Source organism: Ursus arctos, unplaced genomic scaffold (assembly GCF_023065955.2).
Source record: "Ursus arctos isolate Adak ecotype North America unplaced genomic scaffold, UrsArc2.0 scaffold_3, whole genome shotgun sequence".
NCBI lineage: Eukaryota > Metazoa > Chordata > Mammalia > Carnivora > Ursidae > Ursus > Ursus arctos.
This window is the reverse complement of record NW_026622985.1, coordinates 10,145,789-10,163,345: the sequence shown is the minus strand read 5'-3', so window position 1 is coordinate 10,163,345 and position 17,557 is coordinate 10,145,789. Positions and strand designations below refer to the sequence as shown.

At 40.5% G+C, this 17,557-nt stretch overlaps 1 protein-coding gene across 1 annotated transcript in view; it reads left to right on the top strand.

Annotated features, from left to right (window-relative positions):
• The window catches only part of HECW1 (HECT, C2 and WW domain containing E3 ubiquitin protein ligase 1), a 436,937-nt gene that overhangs the window by 242,848 nt on the left and 176,532 nt on the right, over positions 1-17,557 (top strand). Inside the window, exon 4 of the mRNA XM_026502740.4 lies at positions 6,764-6,858. Coding sequence (XP_026358525.3) covers positions 6,764-6,858 — 95 coding nt within the window. The remainder of the gene's footprint in view (positions 1-6,763; positions 6,859-17,557) is intronic.

Genomic DNA, 17,557 nt, shown 5'->3' with positions numbered 1-17,557 from the left:
GATTGCCAGATCATATGGTAGTTCTATTTTTTTAAAGTTTTAATTTCAATTCCAGTTAAGTTAACATACAGTGTTATATTAGTTTCAGGTGTACAATGTAGTGATTCAACAATTCTATACATCACCCCATGATCATCAGACAAGTGCACACCTTAATCCCCATCACCTATTTAACCCATTCCTCCACCCATCTCCCCCTCAGTACCCATCGGTTTGTTCTCTATAACTAAAAGTCTGTTTCTCCATTTGTCTCTCTCTCTTTTTCCCCTTTGTTTGATTTCTTACATTCCACATATGAGTGAAATCATATGGCATTTGTCTTTCTCTGATTGAATTATTTTGCATAATACCCTCTAGCTCCATCCACATTGTTGCAAGTGGCAAGATTTCATCCTTTTTATGGCTGAATAAATTTCCATTGTATATGTATACCACATCTTCTTTATCCGTTCAGTTGATGGACATTTGGGCTGCTTCTATAATTTGGCTTTTGTAAATAACACTGCTATGAACATACGGGCGCATGTATCTCTTTGAATTAGTGTTTTTGTATTCTTGTAAATACCCAGCAGTGAAATTTCTGGATTGCAGGGTCGTTCCATTTTTCACTTTTTGAGGAATCTCCATACTGTTTTCTACAGTGGTTGCACCCCTTTGCATCCCCACAAATAGTTCAGGAGGGTTCCTTTTTCTCTGCATCCTCACCAACACCTGTTGTTTCCTGTGTTAATTTTAGCCATTCTGACAGGTGTGAGGTGGTATCTCATTGTGGTTTTGATTTGTATTTCCCTGATGTTATGTGATGATGAACATCTTTTCATGTGTCTGTTGGCCATTTGGATGTCTTCTTTGGAGAAATATCTATTCATGTCTTCTGCCCAGCTTTTAATTGGATTCTTTGCTTTTTGAGTGTCGAGTTGTATTAGTTCTTTATATATTTTGGATACTAACTTTTTTTTTTAAGATTTTATTTATTTATTTGACAGAGAGAGAGAGACAGCCAGCGAGAGAGGGAACACAAGCAGGGGGAGTGGGAGAGGAAGAAGCAGGCTCCCAGCGGAGGAGCCTGATGTGGGGCTCGATCCCATAACGCCGGGATCACGCCCTGAGCCGAAGGCAGACGCCTAACTGCTGTGCCACCCAGGTGCCCCTGGATACTAACTTTTTATCAGATACATCATTTGCTTTTATCTTCTTCCATTCTGCAGGTTGCCTTTTACTTTTGTTGATTGTTTCCTTCACTGTACAGAACCTTTTTATTTTGATGAGTCCCAATAGTTTATATTTGGTTTTATTGCCCTTACCTCAGGAGACAGATCTGCAAAAATGTTGCGATGGCTGATGTCATAGAAGTTACTGTCTGTGTTGTCTTTAGGCTTTTTTGTTGCTGTTGTTTCAGATATCACGTTTATGTCTTTAATCCATTTTGAATTTATTTTTGTGTATGCTGTAAGAAAGTGATCCAGTTTCTTTCTTTGCATGTTACTGTCCAGTTTTCCCAATACAATCTGTTGAAGAAACTGTCTTTTTTCCATTGGCTATTCTTTCCTACTTCGTCGAAGATTAATTGACCATATGGTTGCAGGTTCATTTCTGGGTTTCCTATTCTGTTCCATTGACCTATGTGTCTGTTTTTGAACCAGCACCATACCATTTTGATGACTATGGCTTTGTAATACAACTTCAAGTCTGGATATTGTGCTTCCTCCAGCTTTGCTTTTCTTTTTTAAGATTGCTTTGACTATTCAGGGATTTTTGTGGTTTCATACAGATTTTAGGATCTTTTGCGCTAGTTCTGTGACAAATGCTCTTTGTGTTTTGATATGGATTGTATTAAATGTGTGGATTGCTTTTGGTAGTATATACATTTTATTTGATTTCTTTTTGAGAGATATCATTTTATTTGGTTTCTATTTGTCCAAACATTTTAGAATCAGAAAAGCTACATGTTAGGACATGTAGATCAGGGTATGGCTGGTTATGTATGTACATGTCTAATTCTTAAAAATCTTTTTAACCTTTTATTTACCAAACAATTATCCAATACATTTAAATAATATTCTTCCAATCCATGAGCATGGGATGTCTTTCCATTTCTTTGTGCACCCTCAGTTTCTCTCGTCAATGTTGCTTTTTTTTTTAATTTAAATTTTGTTAGTTAATATACAGAGCAATATTAGTTTCTGGAGTAGAATTCAGTGATTCACCACTTATATACAACACCCAGTGCCCTCTTTAATACCCACCGCCCATCTAGCCCATCCCCCACCCATCTCCCTCCTCCAACCCTCAGTTCATTCTCTATTGTGAAGAGTCACTTATGGCTTGTTTCCCTCTCTCTTTTTTCTTCTTTTCCCCCTTCCCATATGTTCATCCATTTTCTTCCTTAAATCCCACATGAGTGAGATCATATGGATTTGTCTTTCTGACTTATTTCACTTAGCATAATACACTCCAGCTCCCTCTGTGTCATCGCAAATGGCAAGATTTCATTCTTTTTGATGGTTGAGTAATATTCCTCTGTGTGTGTGTGTGTGTGTGTGTGTGTGTGTGTGTGTGTCTACCACATCTTCTTTATCCATTCATCAGCCAATGGACATTTGGGCTCTTTCCATTTGGCTATTATTGATAACGCTGTTATAAACATCAGGATGCATATACTCCTTCAAATCTGTATTTTTGCATCCTTTGGGTAAATACCTAGTAGTGCAATTGCTGGGTTGTGTGGTAGTTCTATTTTTAACTTCTTGAGGAGCCTCCGTACTGTTTTCCAGAGCGACTGCACCAGTTTGCATTCCCACCAACAGTGTAAGAAGGTTCCTCTTTCTCCGCATTCTTGCCGACACCTCTTATTTCTTATGTTGTTAATTTTAGCCATTTGACAGAGAGGTGGTATCACACCATGGTTTTGATTTGTATTTCCCTGATGATGAGTGAGGTTGAGCATCTTTTCATGTGTCTGTTGGCCATCCGGATGTCTTCTTTGGAGAAAAATGTCTATTCATGTCTTCTGCCCATTTCTTAACTGGATGGGTTTTTGGGGGGGGGGGTGTTGAGTTTGGTAAGTTCTTTATAGATTTAGGAAACTAACCCTTTATCAGATATGTCATTTCCAGATATCTTCTCCCATTTCATATGCTGCCTTTGAGCTTTGCTGATTGTTTCCTTCACTGTGCAGAAGCTTTTTATCTTCATTTTTGCTTTTGTTTCCCTTGCCTCTGATGATGTGTCTGGTAAGAAGTTGCTATGGCCAAGGTAAAAAAAAAAAAAAGTGCTGCCTGTGTTCTTCTCTAGGATTTTGAGGGTTTCCTGTCTCACATTTAGGTCTTTAATCCATTTTGAATTTATTTTTGTATATGGTGTAAGAAAGTGGTCCAGTTTCATCCTTCTTCATGTTGCTATCCAGTTTTCCCAACACTATTTTGTTGAAGAGATTATCTTTTTTTTTTCCACTGGATATTTTTTCCTGCTTTGTCAAAGATTAGTTGACCATATAGTTGTGGGTCCATTCCAGGGTTTTCTATTCTGTTCCACTGATCTGTGTGTCTGGTTTTGTGCCAGTACTATACTGTCTTGATGACTACAGCTTTGTAATACAGCTTGAAGTCCAGAATCATGATACCTCCAGTTTTGCTTTTCTTTTTCAGGATTGCTTTGGCTAGTGGGGGTTTTTTGTGGTTCTATACAAATTTTAGAATTGTTTGTTCTAGCTCTGTGAAAAATGCTGGTGGTATTTTGATAGGGATTGCATTAAATGTTGATTGCTTTGGGTAGTATAGACATTTTAACAATGTTTGGTTCTTCCAATCCATGAGCGTGGAATGCTTTTCCATTTCTTTGTGTCCTCTTCAGTTTCTTTCATAAGTATTCTATAGTTTTCAGAGTACAGATCTTTTACTTTTTTAGTTAGATTTATTCCTAGGTATCTTATGGGTTTTGGTGCAGTTGTAAATGGGATCAATTCCTTGATTTCTCTTTCTGCTGTTTCATTATTGGTGTATAGAAATGCAACAAATTTCTGTACATAAACTTTATAACCTGCAACTTTGCTGAATTCATGTATTAGTTCTAACATTTGAGGGTGGAGTCTTTCAGGTTTTCTACATAAAGTACTGTGTTGTCTGCAAATAGTGAAATTTGAGTTCTCCCTTGCCAACGTGGTTGCCTTTATTTCTTTTTGTTGTCTGATTGCTGAGGCCGCGACTTCCAGTACTGTGTTAAATAGTAATGGTGAGAGTGGACATCTCTGTCTTGTTCCTGACTGTAGAGGACAAGCTCTCAGTTTTTCCCCTTTGAAGGTGATATCAGCCCTGGGTCTTTCATACATGGATTTTATGATGTTGAAGAATGTTGCATCTATCCCTACTTTATACGTTTTTTTTTTAATCAAGAATGGATACTTATTTTGTCAAATGCTTTTTGTGAGAGGATCATATGGTTCTTATCTACCCTGACCTTTCTAACTTAAAGGCATTGGAATACTTTTATTGGAAAGGAAAGCTAGTAGTGCCTGTTTAGAATGCCTGTTATCTAAAATTTTCTGCCACCCAACTGTGCTTGAGGTGAAGCCATTGGCCCCTCCTTGCTGATGTCACTGGCACCTACAAGCAGAGAAACTGCTCTTTATAGAAAATACCAGTAATTGCACTGGCTCAATGAGGTTGCCTGGGTATATAGCTCACTGCTTTATTCAGCGTTCCCCCATGACCCCTAACCTACAAGATATCTGCCTTTCAGGCTGAAGTAGTGGGTCTGGATGTGTATACCTAACAATGTGCAGATAACGGTGAGGTACTTTGAAGAATACGGAACTAGATTGTAAGATTGTCCACCAAGAGCTTAAAAGGCAATCAACAATAACGCAAAATCACTGCAGGGAAAGAATGACTTAGGAGGGAAATGGAAAGTATTGACATATCTAAAGGAAGAACATACCCACTAAAAGGTGAGCACCCAGATATCATCCAGGCAGTGGGAAGTCTTGACAAGTACAGTTTGATGGATAAAAAAGAGGAAATACAAACGGCTAATTAAAATTTGGTGAAAAAATGTTTAATCTCCCTGCTAATCAAATACATGAAATAAAAATGAAATACTATTTTAAACTTACATTTAATCGATAATACTCAATAGCATGAAATGGTTAGAGCTACATTTTCTAATGAAAGTGTAAAGTGCTTTTGGGGAAGCAATCTGGCCACAGGAAGGAAATCCTTGAAATATTCACATCTTCTAAGGAAGAATATTGCAGTACTCATATCTTCTATGTCAAGAAAACTTTCTATATATAGTAAAGTTTACAGATAACAGAAACCCCAAAATAACAGTGGAAAACAACATAAATGTTATCTGCAAGGGAGGCTCCAAAATATAGTACTTTAGCTGGACATTACTATTCAAAATAAAATTGAGATTTTTGTCATTAGGGAGGAAAAGGAGAATGGGTGTTGGGTAGATAACCAGCAAGTTTTGCTCCATTATCCTAGGGAGCAAACTTGAACTCCAACATAATTTTCAAAAAATCATTCTTTTTTAGGGAAAAGCCCAAATTTTCAAAATTACAGGAATATTTACAATTACAAATGAATTCAATGATTCCATACAACAAAGAATATTATCAACAAAGTTTTGATAATTGAACCTATTTGTTTAATGTTAATTTTTTAAAATGCAGTTTTAGTACTTTATTATTTTACTACATTACATATAATATTAAAGCTTATTCTCTCAGATGTGCACAAAAACACTCCTAGAACATTTTTTTATACTTTTCTTCATTGTCCATATTTTCCATAACAAGCATATCTAAAATGCATGCTAAGAAAATTGTGGACATTATTTTTTGAAACATTATAATTGATGACAAATTCCCAGACCTGAGAAACAGGATCTCAAATTGGAGATTTCTCATGTTGTTCCAAGCAAAAATAATATAAGGGACTAAGACATAGCCTGGCAAATTTTTCAAATTTAAAGGAAAAATCCTACAAACAGTAAATTGGGAAAAGCAAGGCACCTTCAAATGAGCTAGACTCAGGGTGGCCACAGATTTTGTCTTTAGTCATCACGCTCCTCATGCATTATTTGCACTCTAAGAACTTTTATTTGCTTATCCAAGTACGTACTATTGTGGGTTCTATTTATTTTACAAGGAACATGGGGTAAGGGAAGTTAAGGAACTTGCTCGTTGTCTTACAGATTGTTGGTAATGGAGCCAAAAAGCAAACCCAGGCCGTGTGGGCCCCCAAGGCCGTATCTTTTCTACTTACATAGATAGGACTTTGAAGAAAAACAAACCCTGATGCAAAGAGCTTATCATTGCTGTGCACCAGAGCTTAGAAAATATGCCTCCCATCCATGTATTTCAGTAACTTCTCAAAGTCCCCCTCCAAGTTGCTAAGATACTAATCACAATGAATTAAATAACCAAGAATTACAGAACAGACCGGAGGTAGGCGCCAAACCACCTAGAATCTTACAAGTAAGGGTTTATTACAAGTAACCTCTAATGGGATTGGATGGATGCTGAGACGTTGAAATAACAGATTTCCCTTGGGTACAAAGAGCAATTTTTGATGACACATTTTTAGAAAGATGTCAGTCTTGTCCATGGAGACATGCGTTGAATAAGCATCATCAGATGTGGCCTGCTTGGCCCATGGGAGGAATTCCGGGGCAGTTCCTGGGGGTGTCCCTCTGGAGATGGTTATCTCTTCCTGGGTTAGACCCTGCTTCTCAGGGCCATTTGATTTTTGTTTTTCAGCTGAAACTAAGATCTGCTTCAAATACTACCATGGTGTGAGTGGAGCCCTGCGAGCCACCACCCCCAGTGTCACGGTCAAAAACTCCGCAGCTCCCGTAAGTTCTATTTCTTCCTCTTTGGTCAGAGCTAATCCTGGTGCTTCTTTGCTTTTTCCCATTTCGTGTGTGTGCGTGTGTGTGTGTGTGCGCGCACGCATATGGAGATATAGTGATAGATTATCGTGATAGATAGATAGATAGATAGATAGATTATAGTAGATAGACAGAAACACATCTCAAAATAGTGAAAAGGAATGAGATCCAAAGGCAAACTTATTAAAATCGTACCACTTTTTGTTTGTGAGATGTTTGTAATTGACTCATGCTTAATAGCAGTGAGTAACAAGTGTTTCTTTGGAACGCATTTTTAAAAATTCCTTGGTTTTAAGTATTTATATTTTCATATGTTCTCATTTCTTTTTAGGATTATAAATAACGTTATGGAATAGAAATTTATAATCTCACACTGATTTGGGTCATAAAATTGTAAAATGGTAGGCCTAGAAAAGACTAGAATCGCTGGTCCTTTTTTCCTTTATATGAATGAGGAAACTGCCTGGAGTGCCTCAGTCACATACCTAAGCCCACAGCTGCAGACCAGAGATTTAAGTCAAGTCTTTTGTTGGTTGCTCTCTGGTTTTGCTCAGTACTCCAGTGATAAATGCTGTCTTTTCTTAAATTACAGTCTAGTTTACATCTTTGTGGCTTACCTTCATTCTCAATACATCCAATCAGCTGACATCTACTTTCAAGTGGCATTCCATTTCCTTTTCACATAAAATAAAGGCTAGTCAGTGGGGGAGGCTGACCAAACACCAGTAAGGACTTCATCAGGGTGCTGTGTAAGTAAAAAAGATTTGGTTTCTTCTATGCAAAAAAAAAAGAGAGAGAGAGAGAGAGCCTGGGTGGCCTAGTCAGTTAAGCATTGGATTCTTGATTTTAGCTCAGGTCTTGATCTCAGGGTTGTGAGTTCAAGCCCCACATTGGGCTCCAGTGAGAAAACCTGAAGTGAAATATGAATGATTTGGAAAGAACTTTGTCTCTAAAAGACACGGTTTTGCTGTTTCGCAAGTCAGTCCTTCAGGCTGGGGAAGATGGGTGACTTGAGTCCTTGGTAGTATAAGCAAGATAAGGTGGCCTCGGGGCCACAGGCTGGGCTGCCTCCATCCAGAAAGGTGGTGCAGACCTGGAGGCTGGCCAGACAGGGGGTCCCAGGGCTCCCTGTCAGATGACATACAGCGGGAGGCAGGGCGGGGAGAGAGAGGGACCATCTGTACTTCTGACCGGTTGTACCGTTTTCTCCTACACTAGCCAGACAGATGGGAGGGTGATGTCTGTCATTTGACTGTGTAGGACAGGAACATAAGTGTGGTGATTTGGGCAAGTGTTCCGACTGTCAGACCCGCCGCCCTGGGCCCATCACTTGTGCGAAATTCTCAAAAGAGGCTTGCCTGGAAAAGCCAAAGAGGCCTTGACAGAAGTGGCCAATTATCAAGGCAGGAGGGTCAGCTAAATCCAGGCGGCAAAGCTGGAGCTGGGGCTGAATGGAACCAGAGGCAAGGCGGACAGAGCACAGAGGCCCTGAACACACAGCAGACGAAGAAGAAAGGAGGCTGGAGGGGAGGCAACGGGTGCAGGAAAAGCCTTCCAGTCGCAGGCACAGCATGGCACGCAATGAGACAGCGTCTCTCCAGACACACTGATTTCTCAGCCAGGATGGGTTTTGCCCAGTGATGGACGAGCCTTTTTGGCTCAAGGCTGGGATGGGAGAGGAGAGTTCCTCGCCAGCCTCTGCTCGGACTGGTACCACGAGTGAGCTTGGGCAGCTCTGGAATCTTGAGGATTCCTTGTTTGGAGAAGCCTCTCTGGAGCATTTGTCTTCTCCAAACTCAGCCTCCTAGAGGCTCCAGATGGAATGTGCTTCTCAGACCAAATGCAAAGTGCAATAGACATCATCGCAGAGGTGGGCAGTGTGAGCCTAAAAGAAAACAAGGTGCCGACTACCCGGAAGACTGCCCGGATTGCACAGCAGAAGCTTTACCAGGCGGGATCAGGTGTCTACCAACAGGCTTTCCAGGGGCTGCCGACAAGAAACAAGGGCTGCCCGAGAGGAGGAAACAGCACACAAGGTGCTTCCACCTGACAAGAAATTCAGGAGACTGCATTGAATCCGAGTCAGCCCTGCTCTCACCCTTGTCATTCCACCTGCGCTACCATTGCTCGTACTTAAGTCTCAGACATGACACGTTGCCGTCATCGGGACGCTCATCCCTATAACGATTTTCTCCCATACATCGGTAGACACTTGGGTGGACCCTTTTATGTGTGTTCCGCAGTTGGGTTTTCTAATAATGAAACTAGAGGCTCGGACAGCATGGTGCGCTCTTCAGTGGACTTTCACTCGCCTTATTTTAGTGGATTCACGGCACATCTGTGAGACAGGCAGGAAGCCCCATTTTGGTTACAGGACCATTTGGCTATCTGGTGATGGAGCTGAAACAAATCTCAGTTTCGTTTCTGATATAATCTAGCAGCCTTCCGGGTTGAATCAGTGTTTGCATTCTGGTCTAAGGACTTATGCACGCTGTTTCGAAGGAGAAATGCTGTTCAAGTTTTTCAAAATCAGTTTGCCAATAAACTTTGAGTGTCCATTTTTCAAAGGAGGATTTCTGGTGCTGCATTAATCTCTTAGGAAAAGATGGCTGCCAACAGCCATTATGTCATGCCCCAAAGGGTCAATGAGTTAGTTTGTGCCCATATGCTAGAAGTACAATTCTCTGAAAAGGAGGAAAAGATGTCGAATGCCCCTTTAGTATATAACCAGTACTTCCATATTTTGAGCACAGCAGATTCTCAGTATGTTTTAATTCTTTTTCTCATTTCCTCATTGCCCCTTATCCTTTGCCTTTGTCCTGCTGACAATCATTGAGGCCCCAGTAATAAAAAGAGGGGGTCACCTATCCTTATCTTTCCAAGGCTCTCATTTATTTTTCTTAATTATATATCAGAACTATGATGAGTAGGGGTATAGAAATAAGTGAAATACAAGTCCTGGCATTGAGAACTTATGGTTATTCTATCGTGAATTATAAATACTATTTGAGATGTCCAGTGCTGGGGTGCAAAAACCCATCGGGCCGGTGTGTAGGGTAAGCAGCAGCAGGGAAGGCCTTCAGAGGAAGTGGCAGGCGGGCAGCGTGAATGGGATGTGCAAGGCCCTGGAGGGAGGCAAGGCACTGGCAGAATGACAGACACCAAGGGCCGAGGTGGGGGAGTATGAAGTGCCACAGGCCTGACAGGGAAGGAGACCTAAATTGCGTTAGATCTGAAGAATATAGGACTTACTTAATTTTTTCCACTTATCACCCTGTGCTTTGTTTCCCATACTGTTTTATCTTACTGGGAGCACCTAGCATATGTTTTATATTTTACTTCTATTTTTGGTAGAAAATCACGTTCAAAATAAGCTCTTCCTCTCAGTATTTTTGCCACCTTTCCCTGTGCATTACAGTCCCTCTTATAAGCCTCATGGTATTTTTTTTTCTTCCTCTCCCTGTTTATACATCGAAGGACAGAAATCTCTCCATACCTACAATTTGCCCAAGATGGCAACAGTAAATTGTCCTTAGCTCAGCACACTGAATTTTCCAGCTTTCCCTTCAAGGTCCATGCTTCCGCAGCAGGTTTTCCATCTGCCCTTCCCTCTTTGTGGACCAAGTGGCATCCTCTAGTGGGGTCTACTGGATGGAGAGAGCTCTCCCTCTGCCGGCTGGGTTCTCTACAGGGCGAGAGTTTCAGATGCAACCTGTAGTTCTTCTCAGTGTATGCTCCCCATACCAGCTTTCCAGAACCGTCCCCACGCCAGCTTTCCAGAACCGTCCCCATACCAGCTTTCCAGAACCGTCCCCATGCCAGCTTTCCAGAACCGTCCCCACGCCAGCTTTCCAGAACCGTCCCCACGCCAGCTTTCCAGAACCATCCCTGAGGAGCGCTCACTGCACAGTGCAGTAACCACCACGTGTTCCCTCATCCCCAGCCCCGAAGACGCCTGGGGACTGTAGCCTCTGGATACAGAAAATAGGTAGCCGTTGGAGGCATAACTGTGGCAGGATCAGGAAGCAGGGTCCAGGGTCCAGGGAGCTGGGGAAGAGCCACCACCACAGGGAGGGGTAGACAGAGGGTGTTCGTTCCTGCCTTACCTGGGGCCTGCTCTAGATGGTTCCCTAGATTTTGATTTAAATGGGAATGTACTTCTTACTCAGGCTTCAAGATTTTAATTTGGGGAAATCCCATCAGAATTGTGTTATTCTGGACTGTTTTTATCCCTAACTCACATTGCTATGGTCTTGCTCCCTACTAGTATCTTCTAGCTTTTTCAATAAGAAACTGGAAGTGAATATATCCATTCTGCTCCTTCTCCCACCACTTTGATCCAGTGTTTCCGCAACCAAGCTTTTGATAATAATTGAACAGCAGGAAGTTCAAAGCAAAGTTCTCTGCCAAAACATGAAATATCTTTCTGTAAGTTCATGTTCACAGATTCATTTGCTTTGTCAGACCGCCAAGCAGATATAGAGTTCATATTCTCCTATTTGGGGGGGGGGGAAACTGAATAGGTCATTGGTCTGGAAATGTAGACTAAGTTAGTACTGTAAAATAAGATCGGGTTCATGGGGCACCTGGGTGGCTCAGTCGGTTAAGTGGCCGACCCTTGGTTTTGGCCGAGGTCATGATCTCAGGTCATGATCTCAGGTCATGATCTCACCTTTCATCAGGCTCCAGGCTCTGGAACCTGGATATGTGGAGTCTGCTTGTCCCTCTCCCCCACCCTTCCCCTCTGCCCCTCTCCCCACTCATGCTCTCTTTCTCTGTGTCTCTCTCTAAAATAAATAAATAAAATCTTTAAAAAAAATAAAAATAAAGTGAAATTAGATCAGGTTAAGATTTTCTTCACAACAGTCTGCAATGGACAGTGGACAAATAAGTGAATAATAGCCCCCAAACTCTAAGTCATTAAATTTTGTTCTAGTAATATTTGTCTTGGGAATTTTAAAAGCAGATTTTTTGGAAAAAATATTTTAAATCATTAAAAATAACTATAGAATAGCTACCTTTGGGGCTCCTGGGTGGCTCAGCCATTAAGCGTCTGCCTTTGGCTCAGGTCATGGTCCCAGGGTCCTGGGATCGAGCCCCGCATCTGGCTCCCCGCTCGGTGGGAAGCCTGCTTCTCCCTCTCACACTCCCCTTGCTTGTGTTCCCTCTCTTGCTGCCTCTCTCTGTCAAATAAATAAATAAAATCTTTTTAAAAAAGAATAGCTTCCTTAAAGTTACAAACTCCTGGAAAACACTCTGGCCAAATTAGTTGCAAAATTATCTCACAAGCAAGTGACTGATGGGACCAACTGTCAAACAGAATTGTTAGACATAAACCGGTAATTTGATCAGCTTCATAAAAGATGGTAAAATCATCTTGTGGTTTACGATTGGGAGAGATTAAGTGGCAAGACAAGTTGCTGAATGAAGTCTTTCATGATACGCATCAGTTGCAATGAATCATCAGTTTGGGGGTGAAGGTCTCCCAGTTGACCCAAGGGTCCCCTTCATCCTGTGTCCACATGGAGTCTCAGCTTCACCCCCAAATGTGTCAAGAAGTAGTCCCAACATTAAAGGAGGAGTGAAGAGTTTATCCCTCTTGTTAACGGGGATGGAGGGCCGTGCTCTGCTGGAGTGGCCCCGGCCCTGGATCCAGGGGAGACCTGGCAGAGCAACCTTGGGATGGCCGCACTTCCCAAAGGGCTACTTTTCCATAATTTTAGTTCTTTAAATGAACTGTGTTGTGTAAAGAATTGCCTCTACACAGTGAAAGAGGGACTTGAGGAAAATTCTGAGCCATTTTCCTTAAATCGTAAGAAAACGGGGCCTTGTAAGGATTTAGTCAGAATTGAGCCTTTTGTGATCTCACCAGACTTGTGCCCTACAATCATATTGTTAAATCTGCCCTCTTTCCCGGTTCTGATTCTGGAATCCTGGCCCCATGACATTTGGGGAAGGTGACATGGTGTTTAGTTTATGATTTGGATTTTTATAATAGCCCTAGGAGCCTTTTGCGAATTAATTCTGTTTTGTCTGTTTTCTCACGAACACATCCATAATTTATTTTTGTAGCTCGTCAGCGGTACTTATCCAACCAGGCATTAAAAGAGAACTTCATCAATAATCCTATGATGAGATGAAATTCTGAGACTTAATTCTGGAAATCAGTTTCTAAATGAAATAATCTCAGTTACGCTAGAAAGGCAAGAAGTCTGAAATAATTAGACTGTACGTTATTCTAATTTTTCGTTTCTTTCCTTCGTATCTGTGCCTGTTAGCCTTTCTTTAGGAGAGAACTTAAGGAAACATTTTGATTTACAGAAGCCATAAATCAAGTGCTACAGATAAAACACAAGAAACGTAAACTTGAGTGCACCAGCTTAAACAGCACATGTGATCTATTTACATGCAAAGGATCAGTGTTGCCCAGACATTTACTAGCGAGCTATAGAATGATTTTATAGGGCTTATTTTACAAGATTTCCTAACTATTGTAACTTTAAAGTCTGTCTCCATTCTACAAAGTCTGGGGGTGCACTGGAAAAGGGATTTCTCAGGGGAATAAGGAGAAGTTGGTAGTTAGATTTTTTTTAACCTTTTGATCCCCTGCACCAATATTATGGTTAGATATTGACATAACACATCATTTCTTCTATTTGAGAATCCATAGCCACCTTTTGTCTCGCTTGTAATCTGGCAAATTGTTTTATGGTGCTCGAAACTTCTTGCCTCTTATCCTCTTTCCCCAGGAACCACGCCCACCTCCTCAGCAGCAACCTCACCCCCCCATATATGCAGCATTTTGATTCCCCGACCTTGGAGTCTGCTGAGAACATAGTTATTTTGTACGTCTTTGTGGAGCCTATGGCTTCTATAATTCATTTATTCAGTTATTTATTTATTAGTAAGCTCTTCTGTGTTGACCACTAGTCATACAAAACTGAGCAGGATAAATGCCCGTCTTCCTGGGATGGGGTTGAGTAGTGGGGAGAGAGACAAGAAAACAGGCAATAACAAAGGATTATTCTAAGTGCTGTGGGAGTGGACACATGGGGCACTTTGGGAGGACCAAGGATGAGCAGACCCAGAACATGATGGAAGGCCAAAACCAAACCATGACCAGGATTCTTTTTTTTTTTTTTTTTTTACTTCCAACAATAACTCTTCATTTTTTATTTTTTATTTTTTTTTATAATGATTTTTTATTATATTATGTTAGTCACCATACAGTACATCCCCGGTTTCCGATGTAAGGCTCGATGATTCATTAGTTGTGTATAACACCCAGTGCACCATGCAATATGTGCCCTCCTTACTACCCATCACCGGCCTATCCCATTCCCCCACGCCCCTCCCCTCTGTAGCCCTCAGTCTGTTTCTCACAGTCCATAGTCTCTCATGTTTCATTCCCCCTTCTGATTACCCCCCCTTTCTTTATCCCTTTCTTCCCCTACTGATCATTCTAGTTCTTATGTTCCATAGATGAGAGAAATCATATGATAGTTGTCTTTCTCTGCTTGACTTATTTCACTTAGCATTATTTCCTCCAGTGCCGTCCATGTTGCTGCAAATGTTGAGAACTCGTTCTTTCTGATAGCTGAGTAATATTCCATTGTATATATGGACCACAACTTCTTAATCCAGTCATCTGTTGAAGGGCATCTCGGCTCCTTCCACGATTTAGCTATTGTGGACATTGCTGCTATGAACATTGGGGTGCATATGGCCCTTCTCTTCACTACGTCTGTATCTTTGGGGTAAACACCCAGTAGTGCAATGGCTGGATCATAGGGTAGCTCAATTTTTAACTTTTTAAGGGACCTCCACACTGTTTTCCAGAGTGGCTGTACCAACTTGCATTCCCACCAACAATGTAGGAGGGATCCCCTTTCTCCACATCCTCTCCAACAATTGTTGTTTCTTGCCTTGTCAATTGTTGCCATTCTAACTGGCGTAAGGTGGTATCTCAGTGTGGTTTTGATTTGAATTTCCTTGATGGCTAATGATTTTGAACATTTTTTCATGTGTCTGTTAGCCATTTGTATGTCTTCATTGGAAAAGTGTCTGTTCATATCTTCTGCCCATTTTTTGATTTATTTGTTTCTCGTGTATTGAGTTTGAGAAGTTCTTTGTAGATCTTGGATACCAGTCCTTTATCTGTAGTCATGACCAGGATTCTTGATCAGGCCCTTCATCTTTTTCTACACCGTTTTACCCAAGTGTAGGGGCATGTTATTCCCATGTGTATCTTCAGCAAAAGTCCCTTGAGGGTTTGATTAGACAAAAGCAGGGGAATATTTAGGCATTTGTATTTTGGCTAACAGATCAGATGGACTCATTCTTGTAGAAGAGAAATAAGAGGAAAGGAAGTCACAGCCACACCAAGCTTCCTCTTCTAGAGAATTTACCCAGGTCCTGCCCACAATCATACCTCTTAAAAAGGTACCCTGAAAGTTTGGATTCCATTGTGGCCCAACATTAAGAAATTTGTTCTATTTTAGGGGAAGAAGCTTATACTAAAGTGGAATTTTGGGGTCTTGAGTCTAGAGGTGGTGTTTCCTGATAAGGTTCTTCTACCAGCTTTGTTTTGGCGTGGAGGGGTGGTTACATCCTTCCTTTCTGGGGTGTGGGAAGCAAAATGGCAAATCACATTCTCTTCATTCTCCATAGAAACCACATTTGAAAATACATATAGACACATATCTCTAGTGGAAAGTGGAGATCCTTTCTGTAAGAGCCATGTTCTTACACCGGGGTTGGGATATCTGTGAAGCCCTGATGTTATATGGATGTGTTCATGCATGTTCTAGGGGGTGGATCCCAGGCATTCATCAGATTCTGAACAGGGTTCACCGTCCCAGAAAGCTTATCACTGTTCGAGAAAATACCAACATCACTTTTTGCTGATATGGAGACCTAATTTGTCAGCCTTTGTACTGTTCAAAGTCTACCCTTTGCCTTTATTGGAGTAAACACCCTAGTCTTTGGCACCCCTATGTAAAGCCAAAAATGTTTTTAATGAAGGGAAACAGGTAGTAAATACCTAGATAAGAGACCCAAATCTAGAAAAACAATGAACCTAGACATGAATATATCCAGTGAGCCTGATATAGGAGGACATGAAAATTAAATGAAGGCCTCTTAAACAGAAATCTTTTTGTTTTTCTTCTGCAGCAGGATACAGATGTTGACGTCCCAAGGATTAGAGGCAAGGAGCTTGGCACAGAGTAGACAAATTAAAAAGTATTTGTTCTTCCTAAAACAAAGCAAAATGAATTCATAGGTGATGTCTTTCAAATGATTGAGGTATAAGTAAGTCCGATACAATTTAAGGATTCTAGAGCAAAGGAAAGAAAAAGCTTCTAAATAACTTTCCTTATCCACCATAGCACTGAAACCAGAACTGTCAAAGAGAGCACTAAAATAGAAACTGTAGGTCAGTCTTATTGATGAATGCAAATATAAAATCCTTAAGTTAAATATTGGCAAATAGACTTCAAAAGTCTTATTAAAATAAAATATTGTACCCAGGTTGTAAAGTTGCCTCAATATTCAGAAAATTATTATTATAATAAACTATGTGAATAGGAAACCACATCATCCTCTCCATAGATACAAAAAAAGCACCTGACATTTCTTTCTCTTAGTAATGCTTGTACTTTCAGAACAATGTTAAGTTATAGTGGTATTACTAGAGGTATTAATAGTGATCTCTTTGTCTTGGTCTCAACTTTAATGAAACAATTTCCAAATGGTTCCCCCAGAAAACATAGGCAAGAAATAAAGATCCAATATTGGAAAGAGAGAAAAAAATATCATCTTTTATAAATGACCTGACTATATTATCCAAAATAATTGATTGAGACTCTTAGAAACAAGAAATTATCTCTAATATATAAGAACTAATAGCTCTAGTATAAGCAAAGAAAAACCAATTAGAAAACATAATGGGAAAAAAAGGTTTTCATTTTAGATTAACCAAGAAAAATAAAATATCTTAATAAGAAACGTGCAAGACCATGATCTCAAAGAATTATCTGCACTCACATGTTCCCTGAATCATTATTCAGGATATGCAATAGGATATGGATATGGAAGCAACATAAGTGTCTGTCAATGGATGAATGGATGAAGATTATATGATAGATAGATGATAGATGATAGATAGATAGATAGATAGATAGACAGATAGATAGATAGATAGATAGATGATAGATAGATGATAGATGATAGATAGATAGATGATAGATAGATAGATAGATGATAGATAATAGATGAATATTATTCAGACTTGAGAAAGAAGAAAATCCTGCCATTTGTGAGAGCATAGATGGACCTCAAAGACACCATGCTAGTAAAATGAGCCATAAAGAAAGACAAATACTGTATGATTTCATATGTGGAATCTAAAAAGGCTGAACTCACACAATGTTATATGTCAATTATATCTCAATAAAAATGGGAAACGTGCAAGACTGATTTTTTTTAAGATTTTATTTATTTATTTGGATAGAGCAAGAGAGAGTGAGAGACAGCATGAGTGGGGTTGGGAACAGGCAGAGGAAGAGGGAGAAGCAGGCTCTCCACTGAGCAGGGAGCCCAATGCGGAACTCGGTCCCGGGACCCTGAGATCTTGACCTGAGGTGAAGGCAGATGCTTAACC